Source organism: Elgaria multicarinata, chromosome 6 (genome assembly GCF_023053635.1).
Source record: "Elgaria multicarinata webbii isolate HBS135686 ecotype San Diego chromosome 6, rElgMul1.1.pri, whole genome shotgun sequence".
In the NCBI taxonomy this organism is placed as follows: Eukaryota; Metazoa; Chordata; class Lepidosauria; order Squamata; family Anguidae; genus Elgaria; species Elgaria multicarinata.
In genome coordinates this window covers 55,820,067-55,836,619 of record NC_086176.1, presented here as the reverse complement: position 1 = coordinate 55,836,619, position 16,553 = coordinate 55,820,067, and the positions used below count along the sequence as shown (strand labels likewise).

Below are 16,553 nucleotides of genomic sequence, written 5' to 3'. Positions count from 1 at the left end.
GGAGTGTAACCTCATCCAGAACAGGCAGTGATCCTATCTCCCAAACTTGGGAATCACTCACCCACAGGGCTTCCATCTTGCCAGGATTCAGTTTCACTTAATTGGCCCTCATCCAGCCCACTACATACTCTGGCATTTTTGCTCAGTCCAATCTGCAGAATATCAACTTAATCAATAATTATAATGTACCTGATTTAATAGGATTTCTGCCATGCAGAGCAGTATAAGATGAACTTTCTGTTGATCTGATAGAAAAGTCACTCCCCTCAGGTCTTTTATTCTCCGGTGTGAATTCATGGTCTTTCACTCGCCTCTGTACAAAGAATGAAGAAAATGAGACTTTTCCAAAGTTCCTTTCCCTTCTCTAAATTGTTTATTTTTTAATCACCATATCTATGTTACATAAAGCTGTTTAGGACACAATCCTATGCATGTTTAGACAGAAAAAAGTCCTACAACACGCAACATTCCCCAGCCATGCAGGGCAAGGGAATTGTTCAACTGTTTTCTGCCCAAAACATGCATAGGATTGTTCTCTTAGGCTGCAATTCTAGACCTATTTATCTAAAAGTAAGCCCCATGGAATTCAATAGACCTTACTTCTGAGTACACATATACAGGATTGCGCTATTCGTAGAATTTCTTTTTCGGCAGCTTTTGCCACAAGAGATGCATGAAATCCCCCCCCCAAAAAAAACCCAAAAAACTTTGCTATGAGTTTCTCTTTGCTACTATCCAGTAATGAATTTCTTCATACGTTAGGTATCAATGAGAAGGTCCTAGTTTGACTTCACCTTTCAGAAACACCTAAACTCCCAAATCCATCTGAACTGAAAAAGGATTTCCTGCTGTTACATCATGGCTGTGTACAGATAATTCTTTGTGAGGAATACATTAACATTGGTCACTTACTAAGAAATGCAGTATTTGGAGGGTTTTTACCCTTAAAGGCATCCTAGAAATATTTTAAATAAACATATCATTGCGCATGTTCCTTCTTGCTTGGTGTGACATCCAATGAATTACCTTCCTCCCCTACCCAGGAAAAGCAGGGATCACATGGTACAGATCCTTGTACTAGACTGGATATCCCCTGGCTCCCAAGATTGAGCCTGAGACAGAAAAGGGAGCTTTATAATGAAGAAAAGGGACTCTAAACTGAAGGAAAGGAAGAGAAATAGGCAACCTTCTTTGGAGAAAGCACAGCAGCGCCTGGAGTGCTGTGAGAAGTGTAGCCCGTTGTACGTGTACATATGACTCACCCACCTGAACTAGGGTATTGCTTGGATGCCTCCCTCAAACCAAGCCAGAAGGAACCTTCATGGTAAGTGGCCAATGTTCCCCTCTCAGTTTGTGAGAGGAGGCATTTAATAATAGGATGTGTAGAACTTAACCTTTTTAATAGGGCTGGTTGGTGGCTGAGATCTACAAAGAGGGAGAACTTGTTGAAGCACTTCTCCCAAGGCACGTGAATGTGCCCAGCTTGTAGCGTCTTATGATTAGTGGGAGTGGTCCAACAGCCACCCTACAGATCTAAGAGAGATGTGTTCATGCAGAAGGCTGCAAAAGCAGCCCCCATTTGTGTAGCATGTGCAGTGCCTTGCTGAATGCAGTGGAGGCATTGAGACTTGCATGCTTTGAAGTGCACGCCTTTAGCCACCTAGCAATGGTTATGCTACATGCCTCCTTCCAAAGGAAAGTGGGATGAAAGGAGAGGGGCTGCATGTGCCCCCTGCAGCCTCAAGTGCACCCCTGCCACCTCCCAAATTTGGGAAGACCCATTAAAAAATCATTTAAAAAACAAAACGGAAAACAAGCTAAATTTGACCTCTTTGGAACTCCATAGCAGCTTTGGATGCCATTTTTCAAAAACACCCCATACATGCTTTTGGCACTTCCTGAGGGGAATTGCAGCTTGTGGAAGGTAGGATGCAGGGCATGGGTGGAACGGCCCACAGAGCCGTCTGGGGGATGAAAATGGCCCTATGAGCTCCTGAACTTGCCCACCCCTGTGCCAGGCCAAGAGGAGGCACTACAGGGACCTAGAGTGTAGATGAGCCCAAGTGAGAACCTCTAGACAGAAGATGAGCTTTAAGGTGGGGATAAGAACATCAAATATGCTGACCTTTGAGTGAAAAGGTATGCAATGTCTTGCAGTAGCTTTTGAGTTCTCCACAGAGAGATGGAGTTTATTCCCTTGTCCATACCTATGCTTGAGGTATCTGATATGATCTGGCAGCTAAGTCCCGCATTTTTCAACTCCAGTAGGCTCTCTAAAGCTTCAGGCAGCTTCAGAAGAAGGCATTAGAACCAGACCACTCAAATGTCATTTTTCTTTTCTTTGCAAACTTAACCAATTCTCCAGGCACTTTCCCATTAGAGCTATACTTTGGAAGTTGGGAAGGGAATTTAGAAAGGTAAGCAACCAGAGCAGTTTTTTTTTATTTAAAGAGTATGAAGATTAAGTGAAGAGCAGAAGTGGATGAAAAGAGGAATAAATAGCTGAGAATAACTAGATGAGAAGCAATGTTTTTGAGAGAGCAAAGAGCTCTCTCCTAAGTGAAAGGTAAGGAGATTATCTGCCTCAGATAAGGTTTTGTTCCTTCTCTGGCCTTGCCCAAGAAGTACTACAGTGTCAATCAGATATGCAGGGCACATATCTGATCACTGCCAAGACAGCAGAAGCAAGTTTTGAAACAGACTGCTCATCTGGCTCCTACAGCTGTATCCGGGGGTGGGGTGGGAGAGATCTGCGTGCAGCAGACAGTTCCACTGGAATCCATTTAGGTGCTCATAGAACACATGAAGAAAACTATGAATATTTCACAGAATTCGATTAGTAGCAATCTATTTCAGTATTATAAAACTAGCTACTATATTTAACTTAAGGACATTTTGGTATGCTTTTGGTAGACTCACTCCACCCCCTGCCCACATAAAAAAAACATTCAGAAGCTATATATGCTTAGTGCACAGCCTATGTTGGTTCCACACAAGTCCTTAGCCATGGAGGACGACAGGGACCAATAAGAGCTGAAACACCAGACTCTTGGGGATCAGAAATGCTAAAAAAGAGTACTCTCAGTCCCTGGAAGCGGAACCCTCTAGACAAGTCAGCTATTACTTCAATCCAGCTTCTGATATTAGAAAAGAGTTTAGAAAGACAGAAAGAAATTACCTACAGTGTCATCACTTACCCTGGGAAGACTTGCACACTCTTTTTGGATAAGAAAAGTCTGTTTGGCATAGTCTCTGTCTTGTCTAGAAGAACTGTAGAGTTTAGTGCTGTTGTTTTCACACTGGATGTTGGTAACTCCATATGCGTTTGGTGCGACATCAAGTGAATAAGGAGAACTGGTGTACTCCCCAAGCGAACTACATCCCATAGGATTCTGAGATGCATGTTGGGAAAGAGAGGTAGTGGTATCCCAGGGCACATCTTGACTATATACTCGTTGTCTAAATTAAATAAACATATTGTTTAGTTGGACAGCTAATTCAATATGACAATGTCTTACAAGAAAGAAACATAATGAAATTCTTGAGGATTCTTTTATTGGGTTCCAAAACATACTTCGAGGGGGTTTTTTTTTTAGTTCAAATGTTTTCATCGGGGTAAAAGAAATGGCATTCTGAACAAATTTGTTATAGTTTAGAAACCAACCCTATTTTAAGCTGTAAAGAAACAGCCATTAGCAAATTGCTTGGTTTACTTTGCTAAGCATCCTTTGGGAAATAATAAGCATCAAGTGACAGTGTTAAAGATATGGGGTGAAAGCCTGAATCGTTCAATCAAAGAGGCAGGCATTACATTTGGGATGTAGAATCTCTTCCAATGGCTGTAAGCAATAATGTATTAAAAAGGGGAAGAGAGGCAATTACGATATCTGTACAACATTATATTCACAGGATGCATATCGGGTTGGAAAATACTTCTAATTCGTGTTTAAATGTCTGTCCAACATAGAACTGAACATTACAGTGAATATTATAGTTTCCAAAGCACCAGCATCTGTTCTAAGTGCCAGAGATGTTTCCAGTTCTGCTAGAGAATAAAATAGTACAAGGACTGGCCATCTCTCTCCATTTCCCTTTCAAAATACTTAACATGAATTCTGCTTTTTGTGATTAAATGGCAAACTATGGGCTTTATCCAATGCTGGTCTTCCACTAGCAGAATAGAAATCGCTAGCAGAATATATTTCCCCTCCCCCTGTGCCCCCCAAATCTGCCTGGGGGTTTGTTTTAGGCCCCTCCAGAACAGATTTAGGGTGTGCACAAGGGGCTACAGGGGGAGAGGATGAGGAAGTCCCATGGTGCGATGTTGGATCCAACCCTATATTTTTTTCAATAGAAAAATATTTAATGATACAGAAGAACTTCTCTCTTGAAGATCCATTTCTTCCCTTCAACTAACCTCTCTCCATCAAACGGCATAGTATTTCAATACAGATTGGAACATCACTATATAGAACTGCATTATCCATAGGTATCAGCTTATTCCCACACAATTTAGAGCTCCATGTTGCAAAAGAACACACTTCATCCCAAGCCAGAAACAAACAAACAAACAAAAATAGCCTTATAGTTTTGGATAAATGTCATAGAAATGCCTGGCAGCAAAAACAACAACTTTAAAACCTTATGATGTATCTACTAGGAATATAAGCTACTGGGGTTGAAATGGGCTGGAACATTTACATAGACCACCAACCAGATTTATAAGGTGACAAGACTCCACTCCCCACCAAAGATGACAGCAACCCACCACACTCTGTTTCTCTTGTTCTGTGCTTGGGGACCCTCTTTCTGCAGTTGATATCATTTGTTCAAGTCAACATGCTACTCTCCCTCAGTAGTCATTAGAAATAAGGTTCCCTCTCTCACACAGAAGGAAACAACAGACATGCTGCTCAGTTATATGAACATTTAAAATTATTAATTTGTAGAACTGAGATGTTAGATTACTAAAAAAAATATAAGGTGCCAGAGGAACAAAACAATAATTACCCCAGAACTAGTAAGGTTAGTTTAAAACAGTGCAGGGGCCAACTTCCCACAGTTTAATTAAACATTTCTTGAAGAAAGCAATGCACCAGAAATATTGCTTTGAGAGCAAGAACAGTCATTTCACAGATGATGACGCAAATATTTAGGGATCAAAATTCTGAGGCCACCATCATCTCTGAAAAGTCTTGTGGAAGGTGGGTTCAATGTTGAGGCCTAAAATATTGAATAAGCATGCCAATTTATTCACCAAATAAATTTAACTTGGCAAATAGCTAAGGAATCTAAATTCAAGACTTTGGTAAGTTAACAGTCCCCCAAGAAATGAGATGTAGAAGGGTACATACTTATCCACTGGTGGCTCCTGAACATATGGGTAGCATGTAGCATAATATCTAGGAAAGACACATGCTTCTGAGGGTTCTGACCATGCCACTGTTACCGCCGCATATTTGGGGACAAACGGTTTGACCTCTGCTGATAACTTGATGCCCTGAGAAACAAAAGGGGTTTTGGCTACATGCACTTTAAGATTAACCAAGTTAAGTGAACAGCTTCCATCTCTGTGAACAAGACTGTCACAAGAAGGAAAAGCTGGTGTCTTGTTCTTCTGCTCAATCAAAACAAAGCCTGAAGAAATTAAATCTGTAACAGAACACTTGAAATTGCACCAAGAATGTGAATGCTTAAGCAAATTCCTGTTTTAAATGTTGCATGCACTGCAGAAATTGGTTTCCTGACAATCTTAACTCTGTATTTTAAAGAAAAAGAAACAAATATCTGTTGATAATTAGTAGGTACAGGCCCCATTCCCATGTAACTGCAGCCCCATTCACATGTTAATTAACCCATGTGATTCACCATTTTGAATATGCAACCTCCGAGGTTGTTACATGTTAAGTGAACTTGGACCCTATGGTTAATCATGGATTAAACAACTCACAGTTAACCTAAGAACTAGTCATAGATTAACTCTGGGTTGTTCATGAAAAACCTCTGATTGGAGGTTGCATATTCAAAATAGCAGCAGTCGTGGGTTAATTTTTTAAAATTAATTCATGGGTTAATTATGCTAACTTCCCTTATGTGCAAACTGGGTCATTAAATGGCCCAGACACAGCACCAGCTTAGTTATTAAGTATGGTTAAAAGACAGGGAACCAACTTCAGACTCACACTTCCCTTCCCTTTCTCCCAATCTCTCTCCTCTTATGCAGGAATTTTCTTCACCTCCCTTTACCGTGGTTCAGCTCTTGGGTATTAAAGGCTAAGGTTACCTAAGTTGGGTAAAGGGAAGTAGGGAGAAGTGCAAGTGAGAGGGAAGAGAGCATGTGATTCTGTTGCTCATTCACAATACCTTAATCCTAATTAATGACCAACTACATCTAAATTAGTCAATGGTGAAGGAGTAACTAAGATAAAACAAAGCATTTAGTTAACAGCCAAATGCTTGTTTGCTGAAACCCCCTGGTGGTTGTATATGCACTTGAAACAGAGAGACAACAGGAAACTAAAGCTTTGGTCTAGAATATGAATAATCTACATGATTTCTGCAGTTCATGCATTTGTAAGAAGATGCTTGATCTGAATTTTTGCAAATTTACCCTGACTACTTAAGATCAGACACTTAAAAGACAGTAACACACTTCACATCTACTTACACACACATTAAGAGATATTCAGGTTTTCTTTAAAGCTAAAATCTCCTTCCTAGACAAATTATTACACTTCTCTGATCATTCCAGTCCCATTATGTCTGGATTGAATGTTCCAAATATTAATATTTCAAGATATATTAGAATATCGAAACAATTTTAAGGGTTTTGCTGCTTGATTGCCATAGCTACACTTTTGGGATGTAATAATCAAAGCAAAATAAGTGAATTTGCATACATGTAGCCTCCCCTTTTACCAATGTCATCCCAAAGATATTAATAACTATACATTAATCATATACTTCAACTTTTGCAGCCATTAACTTTGTTACAGTAAAGTGGTTTACATTTGTGATACAAACCAAATTGCTTAAAATATTGAAAGACAAACTAAGAGTTTTTCTTTCAAAATATTATAAGCAATCATCCATATATATTTGCCACTTTTATATGTACTCTTAGGATATGAAAAATATAACCCTATTTGGGAAAAGTTGCTATTTACCTGCTTAACCACTATAGATAGGCCCAATAAATGCAAAGCTACTTTAGTCACGATTAACTTTTCTCAACTTGGCACCCTTCACATTTTGGACTTCAATTCCTGTCAGCTCCAGTCTGAATGACCAATAGTTAGGAACACTGGAAGTTATAGTCCAAAACATATGGAGGGCATCAGGTTGAGGAGTGTTGCAATATGCCTCTATGGTGACTGACTTTCTTTGGAATAGGGCCAATCTCTATAGGAATGTACGAACTTTATGTCGAAGCCCCAACAGGTAAAATTAGAGCAAGACTACATCTACAAAACTAAACTGCAAATTTAATTTCTTTCATTTTATTTCTATTATAATATTTAGATAGGCAAAAAAAAAAATATTTTCCTTTCCATTCCTTACTGAATGCAATAATGAGATTAACTTTATTCAGAATATGAAAATCTTTGAAGCTACTTTGCAAATATGGTAAAAAGTTGTCTTTGGAAATACCTATACTAAGCTAATAACACAGCTTAGATATGTGCTAAGCACAACCTGCCAAACTTGACGTGAACATAAAAACAGCCCTGGTGGATCAGATCTAGTCCAACGTTTTATTCCCACAGTGGCAAATAAGATGTTTATGGGAAGGGCATAGGCAAAATAATACATTCCTGCTTGTGTTTCACAACAACCCATGTTGAGGCATACTGCCTCTGATACTGTTGGTAATTCAGCCATTGATAACCTTATTTTCCATGTGAAGAGCAAGATTCTGATACTTCTCTTTCCCTTCTGCCCTACCCTGTTCCATGGTGTATATTCATCCTGAGTAAACAAAAATATGTGGCATCTTAAAGGCTATCAGGCTCAACTTGGCATGAGATTTCATAGACAAACGCCTATTAATTAAAATAGAGCACCCGAGGAAGGAAGCAGTACCCTTAAAACTTCATGCCTCAATAAACCAACTAGCATATGGAGCAAATTAGACATTACATGATAATGACTGAGAGTGCAACAGTACAGGGAGGGTGTCTTTTGCCATTTCCATGCTCCAAATTACACTATTAGAATGTAAGCCTATGCAGCAGGGTTTTGCTATTTTATTGTTTTACTCTGTACAGCACCATGTACACTGATGGTGCTATATAAATAAATAAATAATTATAAATAATATACAGTGCCTCCCCTAGCATCTTATACTCTCATGGGGCTTCAAAATCATGTCTTCATGGAAAGAGTAGTACAACCTAATACCGCTACACTGGAATTTCATCCCCAGGGAAATAAAAATTCCTGTTCTGTGAAGTAAGGAAGAACTGGTTCCCAAACCACAGCCTTGTGACTGCTATAAAAAAAGTATTGAACAACTTTTAATTTCCCCCCCTAATAACAGTATTTGTTTGTGCTGCAGTATCATGAAAGAAATAAGCTGACGACCAGAATACTCGAACTGCAATCTCAGCTAGCACTTCCTAAACTAGTTGGGAGTTCTTTTCTGCAACAGACAGACAAATTCAACATATGAAACGTGGATTCTCATGTTGGGGAAAAACAAACACCTGTTGAACTTTTTCCAGTTACAATGTCATTAAAAATACAGGACCATCCTGAAATAAAGAAAAAATGGCATTTCTATTAGGCATGCTGTAGCAAAGAGAGAGGAAAGGCTTCAAACTGGTGCTAAAAGAATTAGTTTAAAAGTATATATATATATACCCAACACATTTCGCTATTAGCCTTTGTCTAGGGCAAAAAGAAGAAAATAAGGCCACACACTATCTTGTTCCAATGACAACAGTACAGCACGCCTTATTGCATTTCCATTTTCTGAGCACCACCTTGAAGCACCGCCTTTTTTTTCTTTTTCTTTTTTTTGGTTTCCTGATTCTTTGGTGCTGCCCTTCTTATTCTTTTGTAAGGAGAAAGGGGGACCTTCTTTCGGGGGGAAGCGAGGACATATGAGGACCTCGCCCCCATTCTCGGGTGCGGGGCGCCTGGTAGGACTGGCAGCAGTAGTGTACTTTAAAGCACAATGCTAGGTATGTTTAGACAGGAAAGAAGTCCTACAACTCCCAGCATCCCCCAGGCACCCATGCTGGCTGGGGAATGCTGGGAGTTGTAGGGCTTTTTGGGGGGGGGGTCTAAATAGGCCTAGGATTGCACCCTTAAAGAGGAAAGGGCCACAGTGGATCACAACTGAAGGTTTCTTTTTCCTTTCCCTTTCCAGGACCTCTCCGTGTTCCTCACTACTGGTTACATAACAAACCACGGGCGGGGAGGCTTAAAGAGGTGGGCTCTATTTGTATTTTTTTCCCCAACCAACCCAGGCTCACCGCCTCCGCTTCCCCTCTTACCTGACCGCCCGCTTCCCGCTCTGAAGTCATGGCGGGGGAAAAACAAGAGAGGCGACAAGCGACAAACGCCTCGTTAACGGCGACTTTTGCCCTGCTTCTCAGCCACCGGCCCAGCCCGCGCGCACCAAAGCCATAGAGGCAGCGACCGCCGAGCCTCAAGGGGTCGGAACCAATCAACAGTTGTATTCCAGTCACGTGACGGTCGTCATGACACCAGAAGCAAAAATATAAGGCTTAAGCAAAACAATGTGCGATTGCGACCGGTTGAGTTCGCAGGTCGAGGCCGAGGCTCCGGCAGGCGCGGGGAGAGCGCGGGGAGCCCTCGGCCCGCAAAATCTCGCCGTCTCTTATTTTGGCGATGTGGTCCGCGGGGAGTTCCGTTCCCCCCCGCCCCCGCTTCGTGGTTCAGGCATGGAGAAGTCCCAGGCTGGCTAGATCAGGCTGGGCTTGTAGCTCCGGCCAGCGCGCCAGAGTGGGCAGGAACTACGGCCAGCAGCAACTCCGCAGCCGTCACAGAGGTCGTGGATCCCAAGGCTTAAGCGCCCGAGAGGAGAAAGTGAGCTGCGGTGGCTTCGGATTCTGGGGAAGGAGCGGCTTTGCCCTGCAGATTGCTCAAATCGTTCCCGTGCGTTGCATGGAGGGACGGCGATGTAGGGTGGCCATATGGAAAGGAGGACAGGGCTCCAGTTGCATAGAAAAGGGCATTTCAGCAGGTGTCATTTGTATGCCTGCGGCACCTGGTGAAATTTTTTTATAACAGTTAAAGCTACAGGAGCCCTGCCCTCTATCTAGTCAAGAGGGCAGGGCTCCTGCTGCATTAACTGTTATAAAGGTGCAATTTCACCAGGTGTTGCAGGCATACAAATGACGTCTGCTGAAATGCCCCGCTTCGTGACTCTGGCATGGAGAAATCCCAGGCCGGCTAGATCAGGCTGGGTTTGTAGCTCTGGTCAGCGGTGCCGCAGCAGAGAGGCCGGTGTCGATCGGTTACAATAAAAAAAAAGCTGTGACGCGCATGAAAATAAGCCGCGGGGTGGGGGTCGTCGTGGAACCGGACACCTCGTCCATCATTTGTTCACGGTGCAATCCCACATAAAGGTGGTTGTTTCTCATCGAGACGTTTTCCCCGCCTTTTAGGCACGTCATGTGGGAAGGGGCGGACCGTTTCTCTGCCTCCTTTGGTGATGTGGATATCAGCACTAGCCGGGAGTAGCCGCCAGTTGGGAGAAAAGGATGCGGCGATTCCAGGGACTGGTTTTTCCTCTTGCGGCTGCCGCGGGCTCTTCTCGGCTTCCCTTACTGGGAACTCCGGCCCTAAGCTGCAGCTATTAGGGTATATACAATCGTAATAAAATAAATACCTCCTTCCACTTTCCCTCTGAAAAAACAAAAGTGAAGATTTGTGGAACTGTGGTTGAATTGTGGTGTGGGGAAAGGCAGTTTTAAAGCGGCTACTGCTACATGTGAGTTATATTTTCTGTCCCTCCTCCACCAGCATACAACTTCTGCTTTCCTCTTTCCCCAGTGCATGTGTGAGATTTATTTTTTATTTATATTATTGCATTTATATCCCACCTTTTTTCTTCCAAGGAACCCAAAGCATTGTACATAATCCTCCTTTCCATTTCTATCCTCACAACCCTGTGAGGTAGGTTGGGCCGGGAGTGTGTGACTGGCCCAAAGTCACCCAGTGGGTTTCCATGGCTGAGTGGGGACTAGCACCCAGCTCTCCTGACTCCCAGTTCAACACTCCAGTGACTATACCACACTGGCTCTCCCTTTCCTCAACACAATCTCTACACTTCTAGTGTAGTTCTGCTTTGAAGAGGAAATATTGCTCAGCCATTTACATTTTATCTAAATAAATGTTAGACTTTATATAAAAAAGAACTTTTCCAGGGAGAATGCAAGTTAGGAATCAAAAGAAATCCAAGGCTCCCTCTTGCTTAAATCTCTAGAACAGGGTGGAAAAGCCATTTAGCAAGCCTGTTTAGTATGCATCTCATGAGGATCCATAGGCTGATGACAGAGCACATGTCTTCAGTCTTCTCCACCCATAATCTGAAAGCTATGTCAACACTTCAGTTTGAGGGGATTTTCTTCTAAAGTCAGCACACTTTTGCATCTAGAAACAAGCAAACTATATGCAAATTTCTATCTAAAGAGCCTGCACCACCTAGCAATACCATTTGTTCAGCTTCGATTTGGGCCCATGAGGTTCACTGATGACAGAGCTGACAGCAGGTGTAGACAGCAATATACCTAGACATCAGAAATACTTTTCAAATATATGCTAGTGTCTTTATCATTTAATCGAGTCCAAATGGACAATTACTTAAGTTCTCTATCATAACCACAGCTGTGAATACACACTATTCACTACAGCTATCACTTTACTATTGTTAATCCAACTTTTTATATTATGAAAAATGTCTTAAAACTAATTTTACATACCCCCTAAATATAGCTTTGCAATAGAAAATGTGTGGCTTCAAGTCCCTAGACAGATTTGTTATATGCAGCTTTACTAATTGCAAAATTTCTGCAACTTTAATAGTAGCTAATTAAATGTTTTTACCCAAGTTTTTAAAAAGCAAAAAAATAGTAAAAGCTATTCCTCTACCCTTACCTGCCCCTGCTGTAAGGAAGAGGGATGCACCAGTGGAGGTATATCCACTAAGAATCCAAGAAATAGCTTGCATACTCAGCACCAGTTGTTGTTTGAACTGTGCGGCTCCCAACTCTCCCTAACATCAAGGAAACCCTTGTCAGTAACAAGGCCACTACCTATTCTAATATGCTTATCTGAACTATTAAGCCCACCAAATTTGATCTAGTTTTCCTTTTAAGGCAGAACTGTTCTAGGACTTAGTTGGGCTATATCCCATATGGTTCAGATTTAGATGAATACTACAATACTCATCAATAAAATTAGAACTACCTGAAGTAGACAAATTACTCCAGTTTGTTTTGACATTTGGTCATTGTACACAAAAAGAAACAGATGGCTTTCTCATAGGGAAACTATATGGGCAGTCGTAAACCAAAGCCATGAAATGCATACAAAGAAAAGATCGAACATTAAAAACAGGTTTATTTCCTCAGACCTATTTCAACAATTGAAAAGCCACAGGATGAATTACTCTAACAGTTGTAGGAAGATACATTACTAAGAATAAAAGCCATAGATCTTTGTGAAGGTTTTATAATCAACATGTTACATGTAAGATGTAAACTTTATTGAACAAATCTGACAGGATCAAATAGGCACTTGTTAACAGTAAGCAAGAGTTGAAGACCATAGCAGCCTACTTTGCATTTTACTGAGCTCTGTCGCTGTGAATAATACAGCTCATGCGCAGGTAATGACTTATTTGTACATTTTCTCAAGTATTCACTGAATACTACCAACATATATACATTTATACATAAAGTTTAGAGAAGTTATTCATTTCTGCTGTCCTTTTGGAAGTGGTCTTCTAAAAAGGAGGATATGTGGTTCTGTGAAGAAAAAACGAAATTTGTTTACAGATCTATTGTGAAATAGAACACTTACCTGCCCTGCAGGGCACTCCAGGCTACAACATTTCTTTCTGTGTTTACTTAACGCTGCCACCCCCCCCCCCCTTTCAATTGACGCTGAATCTGGAATGACTCTCAGATCTACAGGTTTCTTACTTGGGAGGGACAACTGCCAGTTATTTAAATCTGGGTTCCCCTCATCTCCCATAAGCATGTAGCATAAACAAGTGGTCTGGCATATAGAAGATAAACCTTGGGCTATCAACAGATACAGTCAAAGCCCAGGTTCCTATTTAAAAGATAACTAAGATTAAGAGCAAGGAATAATAAGATGATCTAAATAGCCCTCATTATACAGTCATGGAGAGGTTCCAAAACTTACTTGCCCAAAGAAAGGATCACCCAGGATTCCATCAGTGAATAGCATAAGCCTATTTTTTATTATTATTATTATTATTATTATTATTATTATTATTGCAGGCTTGGGGAGATGGGGATGAAAATCTACCAGTCATGTAGTTAGGCTGACTTTTGTCTTAGGTGCATAGCATGTCACATAGGAAAAGAAGTATTTTCCTATGGAAGTGAAGTATTAACATGCAGGTAAATTTAGTGAATAGAAATAATTTCTTCTTCATTTCTGGGAAGATTGGGGGGAGAAGGAAAAGGATTACATGCTGTGATGCAGAGACCCTGTTAAGATTACATGCTAAACCACAATGTTTAAGCATTTTGAACTGAACATTATGGCTTAGCATATCGTGTGAACCATTCTTAACCATAGTGGCTACATAGCCACAGAAAGAAGTTTAGAGAAGTTATTTGTTTAAACATGTTCAGTAATCATTTGCTGCAAAAGGGTAAGCAGTTTAACCATGGCTTAATGTGTTGACTGAACAGACCCTTCCATGTGACAGGACATGAACTACAGCAGCCTTTCCCAATGCAGTACACTTCAGATGTTCAGATGCTTCAACTCCCTTCTAGTCCAGCCAGTATAGCCAATAGTCAGGAATTCTGTGAGCTATAGTCCAAATATCTAGATTGTACTAGGTTGGAGAAGACTGTATTGCAGAATGGAGTCTCTAGTTCATGCAGTCAGACAGAATTTTTAAGAGACTGACACTTTATTTCTAAAGCGTCTCCACACTGTTTTGACAAGCAACAATTCAAGACAGATCAGTCTATGGCTCTAATTGGTATAGAATTTAACAATTTAAATTTAACCAAAAGTTAGGTGAACCAGTACCAAATGCACCTGGCCTTAAACAAATATCTATTACCCTATTTCTTCGATTCTAAGACACACTTTTTCCCCCATATCAACATCTCTAAAAATGGGTTGCGTCTTAGAATTGCGGGTGTGTCTTAGGTTTTTTTTTCTGTTGGTGGTACTGAAATTAGTGTGCGTCTTACAATCGATGGCGTCTTACAATCGAAGAAATACGGTACTCCTGTTGTAAATAATTTTCTGTTCCTCTCCCATATCAAGACAACATGACAGCTAAATGACAGAGGTGGGTAACCGGATACCCTCCAGATGTTTTAGGCTACAATTCGCAGTCAGCATGACCAATGGCCATGGATTATGGGAATTGTAGTCTAAAATATCTGGAGGTCACAAGATTGCCTACCCCTGTTCTAAGAAACACATTTATCTAATAGCTTGCCAAGCACAGATGTTTCTTGTCACCTGGTTCATGAATCATGTAGTGGACCCAGCCAAGGCTCTGCTGAACACCAAGCCTTCTCCATTCTTCTTCAGTCATTAGATGAGTTTTGGGTACTTGCTTGGAAAGCTCTCTTGGCAACATCACATGCCTACCAGGGATTGAAATTACAGCAAGTCACACTTATGTAGCTACACACAGTTCTGTACAAGACCTTAGGGGTAATTAAACTTTTTATCAAACTTCACAGCGTTTGGTATAGCTTTTCAAGTTCGTTTGACTTTTAAAGGTACAGTACTGACAATGACAGCGTTAGGATATTTTGTTAGGGTACTACCAAAATTAATATTAATCTTTAGATTTCCAACACCACAGATTAAGATTTTTAAAAAACAGTTTGCTACATGACAAGTGCAGTCTGGATTATCAGGTATAAAGTGTCATTTGCTTGTGGTAACTTGCTTTCATGCAGGTAAGCTTAAATAGTTGGTTATTTAGTCCACTGTTTGACAATAGGTTGTGTGGACAGGCAGGTTATAGATAAAACCAAGTTTCTCAAAATGTACAGCACTCACAAGGCATACAGGAAAGACTTAAGAACAGCTCTGAAGCTCAGTGGGGGCAGATTTTGGGCTATTTCTCAGACCAGCTTCCTGACAATGTTATGGAGAGGATGAGCACAGGGGGTACAGGAGGCCAAGAGAAGCCTCCCCACCCCCATATCTCCTTAGAGCAGTCTTTCCCAATCTGGTGCCCTCCAGTTTTGCTGACCATTGCCTATGCTGGCTGGAGCTTCAAGTGCAAAACATCTGGAGGGCACCGGTTGGGGAAGGTTGCCTTGGAGGATGAGTACGATTAAAAACATACACATTAAAGTTACGAAGCACCAAGCGCTTGCTTTCATACCTCCTCCCCTCTTTCGAAGGAGGCTCCAAAAGAGCAAGAGTTTAGGGACAGTGGCGGGAAGGCCAAAAAAAAATCTGTTTCAAGTTCGCCGCCGCCGTATTTCGGCGGTTTGCCCCCCGCGGCCATCTTCCGAGTCCTTCCCAGGCCTCCAGCCCTGCTTCTGAAGCAGCTCTGCTCCGGCCTCGCCCTGCCCACCCTTTGTTTCAAACCCTTTCTGGCGGGCGGGAAGGAGGAGAATCGCGGAGCGAAGACGCGTCTCGCCGCTTTCTGAGGGACTCCGCGGAAGAGAGGAAAGAAGAGAAAGGGACGGACGAGCGAAAAGGAGAGCGGAAGAAAAAGGGAGGCAACAGCAGAAGGCGGCGGCGGCGGCCCTCATTTCAACACACACCCATAATAAACGAGAAGCCGGAGCCCTCCCCACCCATCCATCCCCTCCCCGGTCCACTCTCGCACCGGTACTCGTAGTTCTCGTCGCAGTACTTGTCCGAATAATAGATCTGCTTGTGGGCCATCACGACGACGGTGACGATGGCGGCGGCCACAGACTCCTCTGCTCACAGCCAAGCCGCTCCCTCCCGCCTCCTCCGCCTCAGGAACAGCGCTGGCCGCCAGCTAACTGAATTGCCTAAAGCCAGCCCACCACCCGACTCAATTTGAATCCAACAACTCAACGCTGATTGGAAGGCGGCGCGGACTAATCGGCGCGCGCGCGCTGTCACGTGGACGTAGGCTGCTGCTATTCCACACACCCCTCCCCCCGGCAAAGTTCCTCCTTCTCGGTCCCGCCAATCAGGAGACGGCGTGAGCCTGGAGTGGACACGACGGTGGCTGAATAAAATTGAAAGGAGTTTCTAGACCTCGTGGTTAGATGCTGTGGGCGGCCGGGGGAGCGTGGCACTGCGCGCGCAGTTGAGCTTGTTTTGTGCTATTCTCCCTAAGCGAGAACGGGTTGCGT

At 42.2% G+C, this 16,553-nt stretch overlaps 2 protein-coding genes across 3 annotated transcripts in view; both read right to left on the bottom strand.

Moving 5' to 3' along the window:
• Positions 1 to 9,622, bottom strand: part of SECISBP2 (SECIS binding protein 2) — a 32,712-nt gene extending 23,090 nt beyond the window's left edge. Inside the window, exons 1-4 of one of the 2 annotated variants that reach the window (XM_063129440.1) lie at positions 9,501 to 9,622; positions 5,355 to 5,500; positions 3,198 to 3,459; positions 190 to 313 (exon numbers count right to left, since the gene is read on the bottom strand). In XM_063129440.1, the coding sequence (XP_062985510.1) occupies positions 190 to 313; positions 3,198 to 3,459; positions 5,355 to 5,500; positions 9,501 to 9,530 (562 nt within the window). In that variant the 5' untranslated portion in view covers positions 9,531 to 9,622. The remainder of the gene's footprint in view (positions 1 to 189; positions 314 to 3,197; positions 3,460 to 5,354; positions 5,501 to 9,500) is intronic. The other variant, XM_063129441.1, reaches the window with a different exon arrangement.
• A 2,954-nt stretch (positions 9,623 to 12,576) lies between these two features.
• On the bottom strand, positions 12,577 to 16,185 carry CKS2 (CDC28 protein kinase regulatory subunit 2). The gene is made up of 3 exons (XM_063128587.1): positions 16,052 to 16,185; positions 14,716 to 14,843; positions 12,577 to 13,001 (listed from the first exon to the last, which is right to left on the bottom strand). The coding sequence occupies exons 1-3, from the start codon at positions 16,108 to 16,110 to the stop codon at positions 12,949 to 12,951; spliced, it is 240 nt and encodes a 79-aa protein (XP_062984657.1). The 5' UTR covers positions 16,111 to 16,185; the 3' UTR covers positions 12,577 to 12,948.
• Between the last annotated feature and the right edge of the window lie 368 nt (positions 16,186 to 16,553).

Bases quoted from the DNA above. Each gene is read 5' to 3' on its own strand.
- CKS2 (XM_063128587.1), bottom strand. From the start codon at position 16,110: ATGGCCCACAAGCAGATCTATTATTCGGACAAGTACTGCGACGAGAAC. The intron at 14,844-16,051 runs GTGCGAGAGTGG...AATCCCTGGTAG, and splicing joins GACGAGAACTACGAGTACCG to GCATGTGATGTTGCCAAGAG. The intron at 13,002-14,715 runs GTGACAAGAAAC...TTTTCTTCACAG, and splicing joins CTACATGATTCATGAACCAG to AACCACATATCCTCCTTTTT.